The sequence below is a fragment of the Tachysurus fulvidraco genome, chromosome 18, assembly GCF_022655615.1.
Source record: "Tachysurus fulvidraco isolate hzauxx_2018 chromosome 18, HZAU_PFXX_2.0, whole genome shotgun sequence".
Taxonomy (NCBI): domain Eukaryota; kingdom Metazoa; phylum Chordata; class Actinopteri; order Siluriformes; family Bagridae; genus Tachysurus; species Tachysurus fulvidraco.
The window spans coordinates 18,513,872-18,539,945 of NC_062535.1; the positions used below are offsets into that span (position 1 = coordinate 18,513,872).

A 26,074-nucleotide genomic window follows, 5' to 3' on the forward strand; every position below is an offset into this window, starting at 1 on the left:
GAATAATACTTTAATTATTTCTACTAAGATCTTTTACAACACCGTACATCATATTTCAGGGTACAATGCCATGGTCCTCTAGATTCATAGCAATCCGGACTTATAATGTTATCCATACTCCTGTTTGTCCACAATTTATTTTAGCTCATAATTTGCATATCACATCTCTTCTGGGAAGATTGGCTGGAGTGTCGGAGGAATATAATAAAGGTGCTCGCACTATTATTCCTTCTTTAGTGATCCAATGAGGCTCATAAACGGTAGAGTCTGAGTTTTCCCTGAGAAGCCCACTGTCTTTATTGCTCTACGTGTGAGGGATAAGCTTTGAGCCATTTTTGCCAATGCTTGTAAATGTGGCTCCTGTGTCAATCAGGAATGGGGCCTGTACTTCATTTCCAATTCCCACCATAATCGTTGGTTCTTGTGCAAGATGCATTGCACCAGCTCCCCCTCTGGCTTAATATGGTTTATTAAGTTTTTGTTTGTGTATGCAAGTGTAATGTAAATACTCAACTGTACCTGTTCCAATTTTATGGTAACAGTTTTGAATCTTATCGACCTAGATGCTTCATATCTTTCTGTTCTATATTGGTAGGACTGTAACATGAGTTTGAGATAATATAAAGCTAAATACAATACAATGATGAAAGGTTGCAGGGTATTTTTCTTGTCTTCATCATCTCCCCCTCCTATTTTGCTGGTGATACCAACTTCATGGCAAACAGCTGATCACAGTTTCGACCTGTATTTGATACTTATGAAGTAATTTATACTGATGTACGTGACATCACTTATGATGTAATTATACTGACATACCTGTCCCTTAGTGACACTTGTTTTCGGATTGCATAGGAATCCCTTCCGCTCTCCCACTAAAGGATGTGTCTTAGTTTGCACGAAAACTATCAGAGTTGGTCTTACCTTAAACACAGGTGTCCTTCGAAGTCCCTCGGTCTTCTAACAAAGGATCCTCTTCAAGTTCTTCTACCTAATCTATTGTTTGAATCTTTAAATGAAGGAGTCAGACTTAGACCTTTTTGTCTTTTCAGGGTCCTCACAATGGGAGGCTTTGTTTTTATTAAAAGTAGTGTAATACAGATAAATGTGTGTAATATATGTAAAATAAAAATAAAAGAAAATTACAAATAAAATCTCCTTCAAATAATCAGACAGTATTAGAATAAGTAAAAATAATTAAAATGAAAATATTATAACAAACCAAGAAACACTCTCCAAGTGTAAGCTTGCGTTTGTTCTCTGATGCACACAGAGTATAACATGCACTGAGGCTGTCTACACTAGAATGCATACACAATGTAATTCAAGACAAGTTTTTATACATTTTCAAGCCTTTCACTAATACGGCATTCATATTGACTTTAAAACAAACATTCCTTTCCATTCCTCTTTCCCCAAAGTCAGTAACCTTGTGGTCAGTGACCGGTTGTATACTTTAAGGTATTCAAACAGCACAACCTTGCAATATCAACTTACTAACTAAGTCCTTCCCCTACACGCGTTGTGGTTTCACTTTATGGGTTACTGTCAGCAGTATCCCATGAGCACTGAGGGTTGACTTTTTTAAGAGAGCCTTCATATAACGTACTCAGCACATCTTATCTTTTAACACATAAACAATTTTATTGCATACATATTTTGAAAACAAAGAAAGAAAAATAAAGTAAAGAAAATTTAATCACTTTAAAATTCTTGATCTTGATGCATTCTTCATTTCTGTCTCGGTACAGAGTCTGATTCTTTTTCATCCATTGATTTCTTCATTCCTCAAGCTTCATATTCTGTATTTTATTCAACAGTTGTTTTATTTCTTCTGCTACCTTTTCTATTCTCTTCCTTTTTTCTTCTCTTTGTCTTTTTTTCCTATCTGTACATTTTCTGGTATTTGTAGCATTAATCTCACTTTTCTTTTGTATGGGAATATGAAAGCAGGGTTTTGAAGTTGGATAGCATTGATAAGGTTCCTCCAATGAGCATGAAGTTAACCATTCATTTCCTTCATCATCCATTCTACCTACCATTCTCACAACACTTATCATCTAGACCCACACAGTGTTAATACCATTACTGAGACACCAGCAGATCCCTCAGATCCTCCAGAGGATCCCTCGGATCCTTCATCAGATCGCTCAGATCCTGCAGCATATCCAACTCAATGTTCAAACAATATTTTGTGCAGTAATACTAGAATGAACACAGTTTCTTAGCAGCAGGTCCTTGAGAACATGTATAGAATTGTTTCTATTGGCCCGAATGCTTCGGTACCTTTTTCCAGATAGCAGGAGGGTGAAGAGTGTGTGTGAGTGGTGTGTGGGATCATCCACAATGCTGTTGGCTTTGCAGATTCAGCGTGTGGTGTAAGTGTCCATGATAGAGGGAAGAGAGACTCCAATTATCTTCTCGGCTGTCCTCACTATTCGTTGCAGGGTCTTGCGATCCGAGATGGTGCAGTTCCTAAACCAGGCAGTGATGCAGCTGCTCAGAATGCTCTCAAAGGTCCCTATGTAGAACATAATCAGGATGGGGAGAGGGAGATGTGCCTTTCTCAGACTTTGTAGGAAGTTGCTGGGCTTTCTTGGTGATGGAGCTACTTTGAGTGACCAGGCGAGGTTCTCCGCTAGATGATCACCAAGAAATTTGGTGCTATGGATGATCCGCCGATGTTCAGCAGAGAGTGGTCGTGCTGTTTTATCAACATTCAGAGAAAGGTTGTTGGCTTTACACCAGGCAGTTAGATGTTGCACCTCCTCCCTGTATACTGACTCGTAGTTCTTGCTGATGAGACCGACCACAGTCGTGTCATCGGCGAACTCGATGATATGGTTAGATCTGTGCTGCAGAGTCGTGAGTCAGCAAGGTGAACAGCAGTGGACTGATCACGCAGCCCTGAGGGGCGCTAGTGTTCAGTGTGGTGGTGCTGGAGATGCTGTTCCCGATCCGGACTGACTGAGGTCTCCCAGTCAGGAAGTCGTGGATCCAGTTGCAGAGGGAGGTGTTTAGTCCCAGCAGGCTCAGCTTAGAACGTAAATAGCACCATATTGAATCCAGATTGGCCACTGAGTGCTTTTGTTCTTTTATTATATGATATTATGATATCAATATTAATAATTAAACCTGTACAATACTAATGTTTCATTATATTAATGTGCTACACTTAAATAGGAAAACTATTAACTGCTTTTGTTGCAGAGATTCACGGATGAATGAACTTCAACAGCTCATTTTTACAGTGTGGCTCTTATATAGTGTCTTATATTTACATTTATATTTACATCATTTATCAGATGCTTTTAATCAGTTCAACTGACTGAAGTGCTTTACAGTCTTTATTAATAACACATGCTCCTGCTAGTCCAGTAGATCAGTGAACCATCTGAGAACCATCAGTTGAAGCACCCAGTCAGACTGATGCAGAACGAGAAGAAAGGAAGATGAAAATGATTCCTTAAGAGCTTAACAAAGTGCTAGTTTAAGTTCTTTTTGAAGAAGCAGGTCTTTAGTGTTTGTTTAAACTCAGTTAGCTTTAGCAGCTTAGATGTCATTTATGGCAGATGGTAAATGGTCAGGGCAAGCTAGGATTTTCAGCATGTTTTTTTTTTTCAGGTTTCACATAATGAAAGGAACCTCAGCCTTTATTGTTTAATGTTCTGTCTAATTAAATTATTTAATATTCCCAGGTTACACAGATGCTTTTGTAAAAGTGTACAATTGATTTAATTGAATGAAAACCAATCTAAAACAATCAAAACCAAATACAGAAACAACAAACAAACAAACAAAACATATGTAAAGTTATGTGTAAAATTGCTCAATAAAAGTGAAAGAAGTCAGTTATACACAGAGTTAAACAAGAGGAAGCAGAAATATGACACATATTTTACTATTAACAGAAACATCAACCTCCATGAGTAATAAATGTATTGAATCCAGATTTTCTAAACATCTTGAGACAGGGAAATTAAATCAGTGTGTAAAATACAGTCCATTATCAAAAGGGATTTATATATAAATAAACTTATACATATTCTGAATGTTCCAGGTGTCGTATATATTTTTGACAAAATTGTACTTTTTAAAAACTATATTAAAATATAAGATGGCTTTCTTTTTACCTGTTGTGCTGTTGTCAGGACTGCTGTGATAAACATGAATCAACACTTTTTGAACAATCAGATTTGAGAAATAAATAGTACAGTGACATAAAGAATGGACTTTATCCTTCAAGTTGGCAGTTATTAGGCCCATCAGTAAGACACCTAATTTAAATCCTAATGAACTATCACATTATATATACACAGTTATATATCTCATCAACACCAAATGAACTGAGTGCGTTAAAAAGATAAAAGATTGGATGACATGTAATTTTCTGTTGTTAAACTCTGATAAGACAGAAATACTACTTATTGGTCCAAAAACCAGTACACAGTTTATGTACTGTTACTATTAGCTCGACAGTGAAAGACCTGGTGTTTATTAGACAGTAACCTGTCTTTAAAATGATATCACCATATTACAAACACAGCTTTCTTCCACCTTAGAAATATTGCCAAGCTGAGAAACATCCTGTCTGTATCTGATGCTGAGAAGCTAGTTCATGCATTCATGACCTCTAGACTGGACTATTGTAATACATTACTAGGTGTTTGCCCTGCATCTTTAATAAATAGGTTACAGTTAGTCCAAATTGCAGCTGTTAGAGTTCTCACTAGGACAAGAAAGTATGACCATATAACCCCAATTTTATCATCTCTACACTGGCTACCTGTTAAGTTTAGAATTGATTGCAAGCTGCTGCTACTTACGTTACGCATTACGTTATTTTCGTTTTTAGCTCCGAAACTTTGGAATAGTCTTCCTGATAGTGTTCGGGGCTCAGACACACTTTCCCAGTTTAAATGTAGATTAAAAACTCATCTCTTTAGTCAGGCGTACACATAATACATCCCATAAAATTGTGCACTATTACATCAGACCAAATGCACATTATCATAATAATGTTATATCGTAATATAATATATAAATGGCTGCTAAAAAGAACAAATAACTCAGAATGATTAGCATTCAGATGAATGCTAACTAGCTATTTACAGTAGCATAAATACAGGAGTTGCTCTTGCTCTTGTAGATGGCTGTTGGAGCTGCACCATAAGAGCTGGTCTCGAAACTCACTACTGCATACATTGGACTTTCACCTGATTTCACCACTGATGGTGAAGTAGCACTGACTGCTGAGGGTAACTGAGCTGTGGAGTAGAAGTCCTGATCAGGAGAATCTGATGGGTTTTGTGCTGCAGAATAAACAGTTGGAGTTGTCGGTAATTCAGTGTTGCAGTAAATGGTTTCAGAACCATCAGGGAGGTTTGTGGATAACTGAGCAGTGCAGTAAATTGTGTTAGAAAGAGATCTGCTGTCTGTAATCTCCTCATAGTCACAGACTGGTGCTGGAAGCTGAGCACAAGAAGGAAAAGAAACAATTATATTGAATTTGGTTACAAAAAAATCGAGAAAAAAAAAACATGCATTTCTGTAAAAAAGAAAAAAAAAAGCTCTTAAAAACAGCTCAAACAGATTAAAATCTTAAATATGGTCTAATATATATATTAATATATTTTTGCTAAATGAAACTGATTCATATGTACAACATTTGGCTGATTTAATGGATTTTTTTCTAATTAAATCAGTGCTTTCATAATTGTTTATTATCAAAAAATTTGTGGACATTGTGAAAAACTGAATTTAATAACCTTTACATCTGAAAATTTATCCCTGTGCTGTATTACTGTATACTGCATGCAAGATGAATATAAACCCAGATCATGACTGTTTAAAGACGTGTTCACTCACTGGGCACTTTATAGCAATGCCAGACCATCACTGAGTAGTATTAGCACATTCACGTAGTTATCTAATCAGCCAATCATATGGCTGCAGCACACTGCCAAAGGTCACACAGATACAGGTGAAGGGCTTCAGTTAATGTTCATATCAACCTCACAGAAATTCCCTCCTGTCAAAAAGTCCTGTTCTGGGTTGTAAAGAGTGAAACCCACTGAGGTCTTCTGCAGATGTAGCCTATACAAGGTTCAATGTTTTATACATTACACCCAGCACGTGGTGAAATACTTAAAACAGCCTGTGTGATGTCAACAGTTATGGTTAACAGTTAAGACCAGACGTAGGAACAGTTTCTTCCCTCAAGCAATCCATCTGATGAACACTTAACACCATGGAACACACAACACCTAATATTTGTTCTATGTATACCTCAATTGCACATTTCATACTTGCACATCTGTACATACATACATACATACATATTGTCTAAATGTTTACTGTTACTTCAACCGCACATTTCACAATTGCACGTGTACATACAAATTGTATATATTGTATACCTCAATTGAACATTTCTCGCACTTGCAAATTTGTACATACAATTGTCTATATTGGTATATGTATATTTCATGTGTATATTTAAACTGCACATTTCACATCTGTAAATGTGTACATAGAATTATACTGTATATGTCATTCTGTTAGACTGTGGAGCTTCTGGCACTAAAACAAATTCCTCGCATGTGAAAACATGGCTGGCAATAAAGCTGATTCTGATTCTGAGGTAACAGACATCAGACATTTTCCTTCCCTCTGATTTACATTTATGACATTTGGCAGAGGCCCTTATCCAGAGCAATGCAGGTTTAACTCATACAACCAAAGGTAAAGGGTTTTGCTCAGGGGCCCAGCAGTAGCAGCTTGGGGGTCAACTTCCAATCAGTAGACCAGCACCTTAGCCACTGAGCTACCACTTTACCATTCTGATGTTTGATATGAACATTAACTAAAGCTCTTAACCTCTAGCTGCATGGCTTTATGTACAGTATTTTGCTGATGCCGCACGACTGGCTGATTGGAATTTGTGCAGGCGTTCTTAATAATGTGGACATCGAGCATGTGTGTATATGTAAGGGGCAGGCAGTCACAACCGTAGTCTGCCAGAAAGGGGTGGCAGAGAGCTGTGTGAGAGCGCTAGACTTTCATCTGTGCTCGTTTGGCCGTGTCTTGTCTTCTCAGTATAGCCACACTCTTGGGCACCAAAACTTTAACTTCTTAGTTAACTTTCTGTAGTGAGCAGTAAAAGGTTTCTCCTCTGCAGTCCTAACTTCTTGTTCTTGTTCCCACAAGCTCCACTTGAGTTCAGTCATTCTGCTAACACACTAGTAACACACACATGTTCTAACCTAAGTTGTGGTTCACTCAGTTTGTTCAGGTCTCCTGTACACTGATTCCTGGGTTCAAATGTGGTGTGAGTGAATTAATTATTATAGATCTCATAGCCTCAACTAGAACATAATCAGGGATTAACTTTAAGTCCTTTTAACCTATGTACAAATTCCGTCAGTGCGTAATATTTGGTTTTGTGCAATCCATCATGTGACATCATCATTATTTCTGTGGTTTTGTTGAAATCAGCTTTTAGAAAAACACAACTCACCACACGGGGGTTTGTGGAGCTTTTTAAGGATTGGGATGAAGATGAGGCTGAAAGTACAAAAAAAAAAAATACAAGCAAAAGTTTTAAAGATGACTAATATATGTGACAAAAGAAATTAAATTATAAAAACAAATAATGTAAATAAATAAATGAATACAGTTTGTAAAGGTTGCTTGTCTCTATGGACCTCATGTACATTTCTCTCTACTTGGAGGATTAATGTCTCTGGAGACTAATTTATTCTTATTTACTAATTGAATGTTAATAAATGCCCTGATTAAAAGTGTTGCAATTCTCAGTAATTAAATAAAAATGTAAAACATGTAAATTAATAATAATAATAATAATAATAATAATAATAATAATAATAATAATAATAATAATAATAATAATAATAATAATAATATTGAACTCCTATTGGCTATTTTATAGTTTTCTCTGGCAGATCTTTCTTTTTTGGAGCAGTGAATGTGTAGTGACTGATTTCTGAGTGTGGAGTTTCCTAATCCACCAAATTTGTCAGTATTATGAAAATCAGGTCTAAAAGCATTTAGTCACCTTTAAAAGTCATGTGCTGTGTAGTTTCTATAGGAAGTGTATTGTGTGTGTGTGTGTGTGTTTATATATTACACACATAAGTGCCACCTCAGTGTTGTGCATGTTATTACCACATTAAGTAGTTGTGTGAATGGAATACAGTACCTTGGTTCTTCTTTTTCCACTGTATCAGTCCAGTAAATAAAAGGGCAATGAGAAGCAGCACGAGAACAACAGACACGGCAGTGATGACAGGTAAAGTTTGGAATCCTGGAAGAAAACGGAAGAATTTAACTTTAGGTTTGTGTCTATGTGAGTCTTTGTATGTGTGTGAGTGCATGTGTGTGTATGTGTGTGAGTGCATGTGTGTTTCTGTGTGTGTATGTGTGAGGGTGTGCATGTACAATAATAATAATAATACATTTTATTTAAAGGCGCCTTTCTAACACTCAAGGTCACCGTACAAAAGAAGAAGAAAAACAACAAAAAATATAGTTATACAATACTTACATAGAAAAAAAAAAAAAAAAAAAAAAAAAAAATTGGACCAACATTACAAATCATGATCTAGAATATGCTAAACTAAACAGATGAGTTTTAAGCTGAGATTTAAATGATGAAAGAGAATCAATATTACGGAGCTCAGATGGAAGTGAGTTCCAGAGCTGAGGTGCAGAGTAACTGAAAGCTCTGTTCCCCATCGTTACAAGACGGACAGAGGGAACAATGAAATGAGTGGAAGAAGAAGACCTAAGAGTGCGAGTTGGTTTTGGAGTATGAAGAAGATCAAGAAGATATGAAGGTGCAAGATTGTGGATAGCTTTAAATGTTAGAAGAAGAATTTTATACTTGATACGAAAATTAATGGGAAGCCAGTGTAGCTGTTCCAGAACAGGTGTAATATGATGGATAGAGGGAGTACGAGTGATAATACGGGCAGAAGAGTTTTGAACGAGTTGCAGCTTATGAAGGGTTTTGTGAGGAAGCCCAATAAGAAGAGAATTACAGTAGTCAAGCCGGGAGGTAACTAGACTGTGAATAAGAGTGGTGGTAGATTGAGTGGTGAGAAAGGAACGAAGCCTATTGATATTTCGAAGGTGAAAGTATGCAGCCGGAGTAACATTATTTACATGTGAGGTAAAAGAAAGGGTACTATCAAAGATGACACCAAGACTCTTAACCTGAGATGAGGGAGCTATGAGAGATTCATCAATGGAAATAAGAAAATTCGAAAATTTGTTAAGCACAGTTTTTGTGCCTATAAGGAGAAATTCTGTTTTATTGCTATTTAGTTTAAGAAAATTTGCTGAAAACCATGATTTTATGTCAATGAGACAATCAGAAAGAGCAGATGGAGGGAGTTTGGAATGTGGTTTTGTGGAAAGGTAGAGCTGGGTGTCATCCGCATAGCAATGAAACTTAACCTGATGTTTATGAAAAATATGACCAAGGGGTAAAAGGTAAGTAATAAATAACAAAGGGCCAAGAACAGAGCCCTGGGGAACACCAGAGGTAACGGAAACTACAGAAGAGGTGAATGATTTTAGTTGAACAAACTGTGTGCGATCAGAGAGATATGAATGAAACCATTTCAGAGGCGTGTTGGTGATGCCAATAGTGGAAAGCCTGTCTAAAAGAATATCGTGGGAAATTGTATCAAAAGCTGCACTCAGATCAAGGAGAAGGAGGATGGATAGTAAACCAGAATCAGCTGCTATAAGCAAATCGTTTGTGACTTTTAATAGAGCTGTTTCAGTGCTATGAAATGGGCGAAAACCAGATTGGAATTGTTCATATAGATTATTGCCAGACAAGTGGATATAAAGTTGAGCAGCAACAACTTTTTCCAAAATTTTAGAAATGAAAGGAAGATTAGAAATAGGACGAAAATGATTAAGGTTGTTGGTGTCCAAACCTGGTTTCTTTAGAATTGGAGTTACAGCAGCTGTTTTGAAAAGAGAAGGAACAGCCCCAGTGGTAAGGGAAGAATAAATAATATCCATAATAAACTGGGACAGAGAGGAAGCAGTAGCCTTAACAAGGACAGTTGGTAAAGGATCAAGAACACAGGTTGAAGATTTAGATTGATGAATAAGTTTTAAGATATCATCAGTTGTGGGCAGAATAAACTCAGAGAACAATTGTGTAGGAACAGGTAGAACTGAGACACATGGAGTAGAAACAGGAGTGGCCATAAGTTGACGATGAATGCCTTCAATTTTTGAGGTAAAGAATGATGCTAAAGTATTGCAGAAATCAGATGAGTACAAATGAGAGGGAAGTGAGTCGGTGGGTGTTGTAAAATTTTTCAATAAGGAAAAAAGAAGCTTTGAATTCCCTTCATTAGAACTGATTAAGCCAGAATAGTATGTAGATTTAGCTTTAGCAATAGTGTCTTTATAGTGAGACATATGTTCTGAGTACATTTCCTTGTGGACAGTAAGGCCAGTTCTTCTGAAAAGTCTCTCAAGCTGTCGTCCTTTTGCTTTTAATTGCCTGAGAAAAGGAGTGAACCAGGGTGCAGTAACAGTAAATGAAACAGTCCTATTCTTAACTGGAGCAAAAGTATTCAACAAATTATGGAGACTATTATTGTACTGAGAGACCAAATTATCTGGAGTGGAACAGCTGTCAGCCCTAGGAAGACTTGCAATGCTTAAAGACAAGTTGTCCAAATTAATGTCCTTGATTTTCCGGAATGATATAATACGTGAAGATTTTGATTTGAAGAGAGGAAGATCAACATTAAATGACAGTAACAGATGATCAGTACATGGAAAAAAGTCTGCATTGAGGTTGCCTGGAGAGACACCTGAACAACAGATTAAATCCAAATTATGTCCTTTAATATGCGTGGGAAAATTCACATGTTGCTGCAGTCCGAAGCTATCCAGACAAGATGTAAATTCTTTAGCAAGGTTGTTGTGAACATCATCCATGTGAATATTGAAACCCCCCACAAGAATTATATTTGGTGAAAGAGTAGTTATTTCATTCAAAAAAGCAGCAAAGTCAGGGATAAAATCCTTGTTAAATTTTGGTGGTCGATATACAGTGCTGATAATAGTTGGAGTAGATCCAGAGAGCCGACAAACTGCAGCCTCAAATGAGTGGGAGACAGAAACATTCACTGACCTCAGTCTCCACTTCTCACGGTAGATTATCGCCAGACCTCCTCCTCGACCAGAATCACGTGGTTGAGAGATGTAAACAAACCCTGGCGGAATGGCGTCGTTGAGTGCAATAAAGTCATTTTGTTGCTGCCATGTTTCGGTCAAACAGAGAAAATCAATCTTGCGATTTGCAAGAAGATCCTGCACAAGATGCCCTTTACTCGTAAGAGAGCGGATGTTAAGAAGACCGAAACTGACAGCGCTGTTGTTGCTTGGTCTGGTAGCCGAGTTAGCCGAGTTAGCCAGGTTCGCCAGCACACGCTGACCGGCGCGGCGACCGGCGTTCCTTGGTGGGCGTCGAACAGCTGACCATAATGACTTTATATCACTTGATTTATTAAACCAGAAGTTCCGCCGAGAGCCACGATGAATATATTTCCGCCTAGGCAGATATAAGATGTCCGGATGAGCAAGCAGTACAGGAGGTATTGAGTCATATAAACACGGACGGAAACTCAAAAGTTCAGCAGCAGAGTATTGAAACAGTACTGCGGACTGTACAAGATGCAGTACAGTCCAGGCAAGTACAAGCCATAAGCAATAGATCCTCATTGTAGTCTATGTAGTGTATATGATGTTTAATTATTGTTATCGGGGAGAGCAGCGGCAGCCAAGACGCGCCAGCGTTCACTCAGACCCGTCAGCAAAACAGGTGTGTGCGGGTGTGTGTGTGTGTGTGTGTGTGCGTGTCTGTGTGTGTGTATGTGCGTGAATGTGTGTGGGTGTGTGTGTGTGTGTGTGTGTGTGTGTGTGTGATTGTGTGTATGTCTGTGTTTCTGCATGTACAGTGTGTATGTGTGTGTGTGTGTGTGTGTGTGTGTATAACTGAAGCTGATGTGGTTGTTTTGTGGCCTTCAGATTGGATGTTTGGCTTGATGTGGCTGAAACTGGAATATTTGGTCATATAGGAACTAAAGTCTAACCCATACTAACACCGCTTCTACATTAAAAAACATGAGTCTACACACTTTTGGTGATTATAAACTGAACACAATCCTGAGTTTATGTAGTTAGAGTTGTCTGTTGCAGTAACATTCTAACACTCTACATGTTTTACTGTGATGTGGACTTAACACTGTAAAGTTGTGCTTTGTTTAGATTTAGAGTAGGTTTTATTACCCCGTGGGTAAACACCCATACTAACACTAACGCTTCTACATTAGACTTGTGAAACCTTCCTGTAGCCGGAGATAAAGGTGGGGTTAAGTGTGTAAAGGGTGTAAAGCTTTATTGTGTATTATATCCAGCATGTCTTTCTTTTTGTTATTTGTTTAACATTTCCCAAACAGAGAGCATGTCTGCAGTGTTACAGCTCTGTGATCTGATTGGCTCTTGCCTCATGGCTCAGTTTAACTGCATGTTGTGTAGATATGAGCTACAACCTAAAACATGGCATGTTTTTAAAGATATATGTAGATCCCGTGTGGTTAAATGTTAAGATAAATGAACTCATACTGTCATTTGTTAGTCTAGTTAATGTGCTTGCTAAAGCACATTCTTATTCTCTTGCATACTTATTATTATTATTATTATTATTATTATTATTATTATTATTATTATTATTATTATTATTATTATTATTATTATTATTTATTAATGTGCTTGCTAAAGCACATTCTTATTCTCTTGCATACTTATTATTATTATTATTATTATTATTATTATTATTATTTATTAATGTGCTTGCTAAAGCACATTCTTATTCTCTTGCATACTTATTATTATTATTATTATTATTATTATTATTATTATTATTATTATTATTATTATTATTATTATTATTATTATTATTATTTATTAATGTGCTTGCTAAAGCACATTCTTATTCTCTTGCATACTTATTATTATTATTATTATTATTATTATTATTTATTAATGTGCTTGCTAAAGCACATTCTTATTCTCTTGCATACTTATTATTATTATTATTATTATTATTATTATTAGTAGTAGTAGTATTAATATTATTATTCTTCCGGACACTTTTTCGGCGCGTAACTTGTCCCGCAGCTTTTGTCCTAGACCCATAAATGAGGTGTCAAATCGACCGGCTCATTGAGGAGAGGTGTGCTATCCATTTTGTAAGCGATCAGAATTCCAGAATTCCCAGTATGGAAGTTCAAAGGGGTGTTTTTTCCCCATAGACTTGAATGGGGAATCTCTCTGTAGATGTGCTAACATCCAAAAGAGGGCAGCAGACACCAGTGAATCTGTCAGATCACACAACGTTGGAAGAAAAAGATCAAGGAGGAAGTACGTTTTTCGGTCAGAAACGCGTTTTGGATTAAAGCGTTTTGGATTAAAAGGCTTACATATTCCAGTTCCTTAGACTCTTGGGGATTTTTTTACAAGCATTTGTTTTGGAAAATATTACCCCAGTGACGAAAGGTAAGCGCTGCCTATCAACTTGGATTAAATTAGTATGATGGCTATAAATCATATTATGCTTTGTGTGTGGGCTTAATAAAATCCAGAGAGTCTAAGCTTTCAAACAATATAACATTTAACCGTGTATTTAATGCATAAACCTAGTGGTCGCGTGTCTTGGACAGCACGGCGGTCACATATGTTGTTGTTTCTGCCATTTGTATAACTTTTTGTTGTTTTCAACTATCAGTATAGTTTTTATAATTTTTTATTTCACTTTAAACTAATGTCCTTTTAAGAACAGCAACGGCTCTTTTAAGAGCCATCCATTAATTAAAATTAAGCGCATTTTTTCTTTCTCTCCTCACATTACATAAATATTTTTTGACATGATATGACATGTATATCACAAAGAATGATAAGAATGACTGTAATATAATAAAGCTTGGGTATCGTTAGATGCGCCATTCTTCACATTAGTGAATTAATAAATAAAACCGCAAAGGCTTCCTTGTGTTCCTGGATGGCTTAGTGGATAGCGAATCCATTTAGCATGCAGAGATTCGGGGTTCGAATCCACCCTCGGACAGTTTTTATTTTCTAAAACTTTATAATAAAGGTTCATTAGTTGACATTAGTTACCACATTACTTAACATGAACTAATAATGAACTGCACTTCTACAGCATTTATTCATTTTGTTCATGTTAATTTCAACATTTACTAATACATTATTAACACTGTGTTAACATTACTTAATATACTGTGAACTAACATGAACAAAGAATAAACTTTATTTTAACAAAGATTACTAAATACAATAATTTATTGCTCATGGATAGTAAATGTTAGTTAATACATTACATTTGAACTAATGATCCTTATTGTAACGTGATTATATTTTTTCCCAGTAAAATCACAGATTGATGCTTTAGTTCAAGATCTTCATGGCACTTGTTTCAGGAAAAGATAAATGGATTTTCAGGTGTGCTCTTTTGTTGCAGATGAGAAACTAGTCTGCAAATATAACCATAGTAACTGTGCAGCCATACCCTAGCAACCATGTAGTGCACCTTACGAACCATATTGCAATATAAAGAAGCCATATCTCAGTTACACAACATAAAACACTCAGCACGTTGAGGGGAACTGACGTCACGTGTAGCCCCGCCCCCAAAATAAGCTAAATCAAAAATTTAGCACAACATGGACATGTCATATATCAAAACACTCAGCCCAATGAAGGGAACTGACGTCACATGCAAGCACATTCACATTTTCTTTAGGAAATGTACCGTTCTAGTTTTAGTCTAAAATGCTGTGATGTTGATGGTTAAAAGAATGAAAAAAAAATGAAAAAAATGAAAACATGGTAATGGGTCTACTAATTATTAATATTGATTATGATGTGATTGTGACAGAGGAAGAGGTTTCAGGTTGGTGGTAAAGAGTTTTTTCTGTCACCACTTTTAAATAAGAAACAATATCAAGGCTATGAAACTTGTCAAAACTCCGGAATCACAAAAGTATCAGTGAGAAGTTGAGAACACTCGTTTAAACAGTGCATACACTCGAACTTGACTGTACATCACATTTTTTACGTTATTGATACTGCTTTTAATCGTAATGCAAAGACCGGTCATCGGGATATAAGCTGTCATGTACAATAAAAGCGCCTGCGCAGCAACAGGAAATATCATTTAACACAAAAAGCCACCTAGATGGTGGACTTGCGCTCATTTTGAGCGGCGTGTGGACGAATTCTTTCTACGCACACACTATTTTATTTCTTGATAACCGCTGCTAACTACACCGTTGCCATGAAAACAGAGCGTTGCCATGGACACAAAGGATTCTAACCGTAGAGACGGAGCACACTATTTTCTTTAGCGGAAGCAATACAATTGTTCAGCAGTGTCGTGTTGCAACCACAGGCGTATGAGACCTATAACTTGAGCAACAGAGCGAAGCCGCAAACTCGTTCTGAATATTTTAAAGATGTAACAGCTGATGAAAAAGCCGAGACAATTGTAGACGAAAATGAAGAGAGATTTTATCTTAGTTTTTATTTTATACAAAATCTCGTCTTTTTTCGTCAACAATAATGAATGTTAATTTAGAATTAGTCAGCGTTTTTGGACAGTGATGCAGCCTTGTCATCGTCATCGTCGCGTCTTAGTCATGAAAAAAAAAAGGTTGTTAACGAACATATTTCGTCTCATTTGTCTGACGAAAGTAACACTACTCTGCATGAGTTAAAAACACCCTGGAGACTGAAACTGGAAATGTAGACTTCACATCTGTCCAGACCACCGACCCACTGTGAGATAAGTGCAAGTGCACCAGGTGTAGAGGGGAAGTAGACCTTTGGGTGGGAATGTTACTGTGGCTGCAGCTTTAAGTTTCACAAACAGTTCTGTATTTATTTCAGCATAAATCCTGAGAATACATTATTATTATTATTATTATTATTATTATTATTATTATTATTATTATTATTATTATTATTATTATTATTATTATTATTATTATTATTATTATTATATTTTCATGATTTGGGATAAATCTTCAAAATATGAAGAAAAAGAAAAAAAATACTGCAAAATATCTTGTGAAAATATAACTGCCATGAATGTTTTTGCCTAAATTGTGTTTTCTGTCTGTAATGTGTGTATTCTGTCTGTAATGTGTGTATTCTGTCTGTAATGTGTGTATTCTGCCTGTAATGTGTGTATTCTGTCTGTAATGTGTGTATTCTGCCTGTAATGTGTGTATTCTGTCTGTAATGTGTGTATTCTGTCTGTAATGTGTGTATTCTGTCTGTAATGTGTGTATTCTGCCTGTAATGTGTGTATTCTGTCTGTAATGTGTGTATTCTGTCTGTAATGTGTGTATTCTGTCTGTAATGTGTGTATTCTGTCTGTAATGTGTGTATTCTGTCTGTAATGTGTGTGTTCTGTGACATGTTCATCATTAGAAGGTGCTGTGATGTTGATGGTTAAAAGGAAATGAAAACATGGTAATGGGTCTACAGTTACTTCCTGTCAGTTGTTAAAGCACAGGGCAGAGCAGCAGGTTTAAAATAACATGGTAGATATTCTACATACCCTGAGATGAGGGAGTGATGGGGGTTTTGTGGGTAGTATAAGTTAGTAACTTATCTGAAATAATGTGAGAGAAATGTGAAGAAGAAATCTGGTAAAAAAGTTTATACCTGTTACTGAATGTGTCGTGTCCCCATGGGTTGGAGTGAAGTGTGTGGTGTGTGAGACAGAACTGATGGTGGGATCAACTGGAAGAAAGGAAACAGACCATTTATCACTCTGAGTTTACACCCTTATTAAATCAGGTCTATTGTACAGAACATCACAAAAGTCTCCACAAGAGGAAATGAAGACTTTTAATACATTTAACTTCATTTACAAAACATTACCACACAGATTCATCTCTCTATCATAATGAACATGTGACATTTACACATCAGGCTTTCTTAAAGGGTGTGTGTGTGTGTGTGTGTGTGTGTGTGTGTGTGTGTGTGTGTGTGTGTGTGTGTGTGTGTGTGTGTGTGTGTGTGTGCATGTACAGGTTGTGTGTTTGTTATTCGTTTAACATTTCCCAAACAGAGAGCATGTCTGCAGTGCTACAGCTCTGTGATCTGATTGGCTCTTGCCTCATGGCTCAGTTTAACTGCATGTTGTGTAGATATGAGCTACAACCTAAAACATGGCATGTTTGATACACTTCCTTCTGGAGTTCATACAGAGTTTTCTCACTGCATCAAAACCCCTTGTAGAGTTTGTTTAGAAGTCACCTGAAGACCTTGTGTCAGATGACAGTCTGAGTTCATTCATCTTAAAGATGTGGACATTAACATTAATATTTATGAACAAGAAGTCAGGTAAAAAAGGTTATACCTGTTACTGAATGTGTCGTGTCCCCATGGGTTGGAGTGAAGTGTGTGGTGTGTGAGACAGAACTGATGGTGGGATCAACTGGAAGAAAGGAAACAGTCCATTTATCACTCTGAGTTTACAACCTTATTGTGTGAGAGTAGGCTTTCTTAAAGGGTGTGTGTGTGTGTGTGTGTGTGTGTGTGTGTGTGTGTGAGAGAGAGAGAGAGAGAGAGAGAGAGAGAGAGAGAGAGAGAGAGTGTGAGCGAGTGAGTGTTTGTGTGAATGTAAGAATGAAACATTCTGTGTGTGTGTGTGTGTGTGTGTGTGTGTGTGTGTGTGTGTGTGTGTGTGTGTGTGTGTGTGTGTGTGTGTGTGTGTGTGAGAGAGAGAGAAAAAGACATTAGAATAAATAATACTAAAGTGTTAGTTTCCTCTCTGTATGGAGATGTTTGGGACACACTGCACATAATCTGCCTCAATAACAATATTTAATAATCAGTGAAATAATGTGTGAGATTTATTTATTCTCTGTGTAACACTCACCTGTTTTAACCTGCAGGACAATCTTTGTATAACTATCAGCCAATATCCGCTCTATCGCACACCAGTAAGTGTTTCCATCCTCAGGTCTCAGATCACTGATGGTGATGGTGAAGACTCGGGCTGTTTTGTCATCATACAGAGAAAATCTGGGGTCTTTAGCACGAGATCCAGATTCAACAGGAGTGTCTTTAAAACCAGGGACACATTCACCTCTGCAGAGATACTTCTTGTTATCTTCGTATCCAGATTTATAGGGACATTTAATCTGAACTGATCCTCCTCTGTATCCAGTTACTATAGTTACAGCATCAGTACCAGCTGGAGTATAATATACAGTGGAATGAAATATGATCCAGGAAGATGGTGCATCAGTGTAAGAGAAGAGGAAGGTACACAAGAGATACGTGTGTGTTAGAATATCATATACACGTATTATTACACGTATAATACACCTGTTATAAACACAAAACTCTCATCCTAATAATCTAAATCAAACATGTCAGACATCTGATATGTGCTTTACTTGATAAAGATATTAAACCCACATTTTGTGTTGATTTACAGGAAGAAGAGAGATGAGGTTGCAGGTCGACCGCTCTGATAAAACATCAGCCCTGATCTTTAAACATGTGACATGTAGTTAAGGACTAGTGTTAGAACAACTCTTCAGTTTTACACTGTAAATAAACAGAGATCATGTTCACTTGTGTCGTGGTCACGTGGTCACTTAAACATGTACTTTTCTTCATGCACTAAGTGAAGTGAAGCTCCTCTGTGTGCTTTTGAAGCTAAACACAAAGTCTCAGCAGCCCTGAACTTCACTACATTAAACACAGGAGCCCATGAATACAAGGTCTGTGCTAAATGTCCAATTCTTTAATGTTACACTTACAATGAAGATTAATGTGAAGTGCTTTTAATTACCTGGAATTAGGAAGAAGGTGAAGATGAGGAGGATCTTCATTATAAATCCAGACTCAGAAACTTCATGAAATAATAAATAATAAAATATTAGTTATACGACACTCCAGCACTGTCCTTGTCTCTGTGACTGTGCGTCTTTTTGTGTGGCGTTAGTAGAAAGCAACATCATGTCCACTTCCACTTTTGAGCTGCTGACAGAAAACCACTCAGGAAGTCTGTGTAAAGTGTTGAGTGACGTTGTTACAACAGCTGCTGTCAATGTAACAGAAACAAAAGAACAGAAAACATGTTTCTGATACTAAACTAATGACCAGTGGAGTTGTGTACTGCAACGTAACTGTGATGTCACTTCTTTGTTTTTCCTCTCAGTCTGTAGAGAGTTTGAGTATATAATAGTTTGTAAAATGTACCAGTCTGAAACTAGATGTGCTCCAGGGATTTCTACATTAGAGCAAAGCCTTGACCTTCAATAATCACTGCATCCTTGTTGAAGATTAAAGCCCATAATGGCTTGTGATGGTCATAAAGTGAAGACCTTGACATTATGTGAACCGAAAAAACAGACAGTAATATTTTTGTTTGATTCCTGAGATCTTCCGTAATACAATGACATCATTATGTGGATGAAACCTCTGCTCAAGTACAAGAACGTCACAAGTCTTGTTCTTTGTAGGTCAGTCGAGGCCTTCTGTCACTTCTATCAGACTACATAAGAGTGAAGCTGTTCTTGTGAGCTGTATGTCAAACACTTTACCCCATTAATTATAATATTAGTAGATGTACTAACCACCAAACAACATACTCATACACTACATGGGTGATGTGTCACTTCCTGTGTAGTGACTGTAAAACACTTCCCTGACATCTGTAATCAAACACATCCAGAAAATCTCCCTACTGCTCAATATGTACTCAAAAGATAAGTCTCTCATGTCCAACTGCTGAGCAAAAAGTAATGTCAGCAGAAGTGGATGTGGTTAACAAGTGTTGCTGTTGTTTTGGTTTTAGTCACTTCTTCTGAAATAGTGCAAATGCTCAGACAAAGAAAGAGAGAAAACAAAATCTTTTTCTCTAATCACAATAAATAAAATCTAAAATCATGCTGAAAATATTATTGAATATTTTATTAAGATAAATGTTCAGCTTCATGACTGAATGATATCCTCTATTATAAAGTGCTCTTTGTAACAGAAGTGTCACCATTTCCTTCTTCTTTATGCTACAACTGTGGGTTTACATTGTCAGTTACATTCAGAGCACGTCTATTAAAAAGCTGCTTTTATTTAAAAACCAGAGAGGAAATTGCTTCACCACGGGGGTGTCTTCACAGATAAACAGACCCAAATGCCCAAAAACCCAAATGCAGGGATAACAAAATAAAAAAAGATTTTATAAACAAAACACAAAAAATAAATACAGGAAACAGGAACCGAAACACAGAAGCCGACAGAAAATTAGGACCCGACGAAGCTAACCGCAATGTGCAGGAAATAAATACACATAATAATTAATCCAATTACAACCAAGTGATTATTACAAGACAGACTGCCAGAGCGCCCCCTAATGTTCCAGCAGAGAATGTCCAAGCAGGAATCCTGACAGAAAGTGTGAATGATCAAATTTCAAGACTGTGATGTTGCAGCAGAAGTTTGTCCTTTATTCTTAATAACAGTCATGTGGTTACAGAATTCACACACAGAGTAAATATATTTAAATACTGACACGAGTTCTTCACACACAAAGTGACATCATATGTTTTATATGTTTATTTGCAGTGAGACAAAATAAAACAATGTATTTGAGTAGCTTTAGGCTGGTTAAAGTAGCTGTACATATACATGTGCTTCATCCTGGTCAGAGTCACAGTGAGTCAGGAGTCTATTCCAGGATCACTGTGTGCCAATCAGGACGTCATGCTGTGTTTGACTAAAGCTCAGAACTCAGAGGAAAAACAAAGAAAACTGGCAACTCAACTCAGAATTCCTACTCAGAGAGTCAGGAGGGTCTCTTCATCCCAGAGTTTATCTTATGACTTCATACCAACATGACCAGCATGGCAACTCACACCATCAGCACATGATACATTATATATTCGTGATCAATAAACTTAGCTGACTAAATGGTTGTTAAAAAATACAGTTTCATAAAGTGATGTAGGGGCAATAAATACACGGGGACAGGATGATAATTAGTAATAAACTATAATACCACTGACACACACACACACACACACACACACACACACACACACACACACTGAATACACAGTCTCAGGTTATATATATATATATGTATATATATATATATATATATATGTATATATATATATATATATACATATATATAGCACCTGGCAACACAGCAATATTTCTGGCTAAAAATGACTTGGCAGTGAACTGGGTAGATATTAATTTACTTTAAAATAAATCAATATTTTTTTAATTATTGTAAAGCTAATGTAAAGCTGCTTTGAGACAATGTCCATTGTTAAAAGTGATACACAAAGAAAATGTAATTGAATTGAGGTCTTTGAACGTTTCGGCAGGAAGGAATTATTCTTATATCAATAATGAGCTAAGAAATTATGCTGACCTATAAGTTGCTCCATAGCTTTTGATTCCAAAATTCTACTTGACTATATACAGTCTTTGAAAGGACATTATATATGATCACACTCTCTGGTGTCACCCAAATGAGCATGAGTTCCCTTTTGAGTCTGATTCCTCTAAGGGTTTCTTCCTCATATTTACTCTATATTTTTAATATTTGTGTAAAATTGTTTTTATAAACAATATCCATTGTTTATTTTTTTATATATTTTTTTATTTTAATTTATTTTCAATTCATACCAACACATGTGTTTGAATAATATTCCCCACCCCCTTTACAATACCATATTGCCTGCTTTCATTTCCTCAACAAACCGTAAGAACCGTATCGAATGCCCCAGTAGATCCTCTTACTGTACATCTATTTTTCTCCAACATAAGATGGTACATGACTTCCTTTTCCAGTGACTGAATGCCATTTAATCAGTCTTAGTCTACTAGACAGAAGAGAACAGAAGACCAGTATCTTAATTTTCCTTTTTTATTCTCTTAATTTTGCATTTTTTGGCCACACTAAACAATACAATGAATTGGGATGACTCTATACCATCTCTCCAAAAAGCACAGAGAAGGTCTAGAACATGTGTCATGTCCAGAACATATGCAGCAGAGCTGAGGGAGACTGCTGTCATCTAACATGTGGGATCGGTCAGCTTTAATCTTAAAAAGTCTGACTTTAGTCCAAATTGTATTGCAGCATGTCTAAGGCAAATGGTTGATTTAAAAAATTCCCTGAATTATTTTGTACTAGTTGTCCTTTGAAAATTATTTTTGAGTAGATCTAAAGATGTTGAATCATACATGCTAAGTGCTTCATAGATCCTGTTTAGAGCCTGTACTGATTGACATTAAAGTAGTTGGAGGGAAATATGAAATGATTAAAATTTAATTCTACAAAGTTCAACTTACAAATACGCATTAAATCTGATTTGGGGATGAAAATTTCTTTAAAACTGTTCAAAAGACAACATTCGGTTTTTGTTTTGCTTGGAAGAAATTGTGAAAGAAGCTTCCAAGTCCAAAATGTGACCTTTGGAGTCACAGGAGAGGGAAAGAGAAAGAGGATTCCCTTTCTCATACTCTGCCAACTTTGAGCCCCATGATGAGCCATGGCCTGAGCCACGGGAATCAAGTGCCAGGTTTAAAAATAAAGCCAGACATGAGCTGAATTTCTTCAAAGAGAAACTCTCGTAATTCACGTGAACAGCTACCTTGAGAGATCGAATAGCAAACATACAATGCAAAGAGTGTGTGATTTGTCCTACATAAAAAAAAAAAAAAACTATTGAAAAGATCCGAAGCACAAAAGAGTAAATTTACAGGAAAAATAAACACAAAATTGCAGGTTGAAACAAACAATGGGTTTACATTAATCAGTTTGACAGCTCAAACCAGTCCACTTGGTAGGCGAACAGAAGTATCCAGAATCTTAATGTTTATTGATATGGGACAGATTCTGGTAGACTGAATCTGATTGGTTATTAGTACTTGACAGAGTCTGGTAGACTGAATCTGATTGGTTATTAGTACTTGACAGAGTCTGGTAGACTGAATCTGATTGGTTATTAGTACTTGACAGAGTCTGGTAGACTGAATCTGATTGGTTATTAGTACTTGACAGAGTCTGGTAGACTGAATCTGATTGGTTATTAGTACTTGACAGAGTCTGGTAGACTGAGTCTGATTGGCTGGTGGTTGGGTCTAAACCTATGTAGACAGATTCAGGTAAACTGACATTTTCTCTTGTTTGAACAGGAAATAAATTTTGATCATTTTCATAATCTTCATTTGTCTGAAATGGAAAATAAAAACCATTAAAATGTTTGTAAGTAAATTGTTTGTGAAAGTAACATCTGAAACAAATCACTGGCCTGTACCTGTCTGGAATATTGTGTCATTGTTCCAGAGCCTGAAGAGAGAAGAGACTGCTTTAAATCACATTTTCAAAAGACAATGAACAAAATCACAATCCATTCATTTCACATCCATAGTGTGGAGGAACTACTGTATATTTCCATGTGTTAATGAATATCTTATCTACACTACGCATCTTTGAATAATTGCTGTACTGCTTTTTATAATTTGTGTGACTTTTGATCGGTTGTTTTGTGGGTTCAGTGATATCTCTCACATCTTTTTCATACTTTCTCATGTAAATAGGTATGAGGAAGTTCATTCATGTAACTTTGGCTGCATTGGTTGTTCCTGCACTGGTTTGAAAATAAAAAACATTAACACTTTAACATGTTGTGTGAATATAAATTAAAATGTGCTTGTTTGCTTGCAGTACCTTGGGTCTTTTTTTTACACCGTATCACTCCAGCTGATAAAAGGCCAATGAGAAGCAGCACTAGAGCAACAGGCACGACAGTCGTGACTAGGGGTAAAAAAATGATCCACTAAATGTTTGTGAAGAAAAGTCCATAATCGACTCACTCTGTCATCCAGGTAAGCTATTTCTTCTGTTTCTCAATATTAAGCTCAAAATTAAATTCTTCAGTCCAGGCCACAATTTGTTCACGAAAAGACAAAAGCAAATTTTGAATTGGGCTAAAAAAATTAAAATCAACAGCAATTTTAATCCTTTTTAAACTGAGTAAGTTAAACCACACTTTCTTTGTTTAAGAAAAAAAACTCTTGCTGAATATCTTCCAGTGCTGACTCCTTGGTCTTTCTCTGCTCATGTCATCACACTGATTATGTTAATTTCACCTAATTGAACTCCTCCTCACAACCTAATATACAGTCATGTGAAAAAATTTGGACACATCATTAAATACCCAGTTCTTTAAAAGGAAATGTCAACATGTCAATTTCTGATCTAGTTTTAATTTTTACCTGTAGATGAAATGATGTAATTGCATGTAAACAACAAAAATCAGTTTTGCTTCGCTTAACATTTTTCACAGATGGTTTCATATGTTCTTCAAGCACCTTCTGATACAATGTAGAATTCATAGTAGGTTATATGATGGTGATCTGACCAGGTCCTGCTGCAGCACAGCATCTCTAAACCAGAACACTTCATCCTCCATGTTTCACAGTTTATATGTAGTTTTTTTTTTCCTGAATTGCTGTATTTGGTTTACACTAAACATCCCCTCTGTTATGGTGTGTAATAATTCAGGTTAAGACTCATCTGTCTACAGCACATTATTACAGAAGTCTTGTCCTTTCTCTCTGTTCTTTCTCAAACTTCAGTCTTGTCCTCATGATTTTTTTAAACAGTAAAAGTTTTCTCCTTCAGACCTCCAATGATATTTAAAGTGGTTCAGTCTCTTACTGATTGTAGATTCATGCACTTTGACATCAACTGGAGCACAAGCTTGCTGTAGGTCCTGTGATGATATTGTAGGGTTTTTTGGAGACCTCTTTAATCATCTTGCAGTCTGGTCTCAGGTTGAATGTACTTGGACGTCCTGACTTGTCCATGATGGCAGGTGTTTTAAATGTTTTCCACTTGTAAATGATTTCCGGACGGTGGAATGTCTGATTATAAATTCTTTTGAAATCTTTTTATATCTCTTACCAGACTCATAAACATCAACAAACATTATAAACATCTTTGCTCTGAAGGCCTCAGAGAGCTCTTTGGATCTCACCATGGTGAAACCTCTCACTTCAACAATTAAGAGCAAATCAAACGAAATATCTGAGGTTTAAATGAGACAAAAGTCTTCAAAATGCTCTGTAACAAAGTCCTAATAATTTACATCTGATGTGATACACCAGTAGGTCATTTTATTTATTTTAAGTACAAATACATGTGGGGGTGTCCTTACTGTTTATTCACAAATTAGATTTTTATTTTATGTTTCATAGATAATTAAAAAAAAAGACTTTTCTTTGGTTTTATTTGTTTAATTTTATTACTTGATTTTTTTTTCAAAACTGTTAAAATAATATTTAAATGCAAATATATTTAACTATTTAAAAAAAACATGCTTTGAAGGGGTCCTAATTCTGGTCACATGACTGTATATATTAAACTCTACATGGAAATGTAGTGAACTTACTATTTTTTTCTTCAGGATTTCACTATTTATTTATTTATTTATTTATTTATTTATTTATTTATTTATTTATTTATTTATTTAGCCTATGTAACTGCCATGAATTGTTTGGCCTAAATTGAGTTTTCTGTCTGTAATGTGTGTATTCTGTCTGTAATGTGTGTATTCTGTCAGTAATGTGTGTGTTCTGTCTGTAATGTGTGTGTATTCTGTCTGTAATGTGTGTATTCTGTCTGTAATGTGTGTATTCTGCCTGTAATGTGTGTATTCTGTCAGTAATGTGTGTGTTCTGTCTGTAATGTGTGTGTATTCTGTCTGTAATGTGTGTACTCTGTCTGTAATGTGTGTATTCTGTTACATGTTCATCATTAGAAGGTGCTGTGATGTTGATGGTTAAAAGGAAATGAAAACATGGTAATGGGTCTACAGTTACTTCCTGTCAGTTGTTAAAGCACAGGGCAGAGCAGCAGGTTTAAAATAACATGGTAGATATTCTACAT

General features: G+C 36.3%; 1 protein-coding gene and 1 long non-coding RNA gene across 2 annotated transcripts in view; both read right to left on the reverse strand.

Moving 5' to 3' along the window:
- LOC113643844 (mucin-6-like) overlaps window positions 1-26,074 on the reverse strand; it is a 193,561-nt gene that overhangs the window by 133,555 nt on the left and 33,932 nt on the right. Inside the window, exons 5-6 of the mRNA XM_047803533.1 lie at window positions 17,507-17,584; window positions 16,807-16,884 (exon numbers count right to left, since the gene is read on the reverse strand). Coding sequence (XP_047659489.1) covers window positions 16,807-16,884; window positions 17,507-17,584 — 156 coding nt within the window. The remainder of the gene's footprint in view (window positions 1-16,806; window positions 16,885-17,506; window positions 17,585-26,074) is intronic.
- LOC125139457 lies at window positions 23,329-26,069 on the reverse strand. The gene is made up of 3 exons (XR_007138508.1): window positions 23,852-26,069; window positions 23,439-23,470; window positions 23,329-23,353 (listed from the first exon to the last, which is right to left on the reverse strand). It is a non-coding gene; the product is annotated as an uncharacterized LOC125139457 (long non-coding RNA).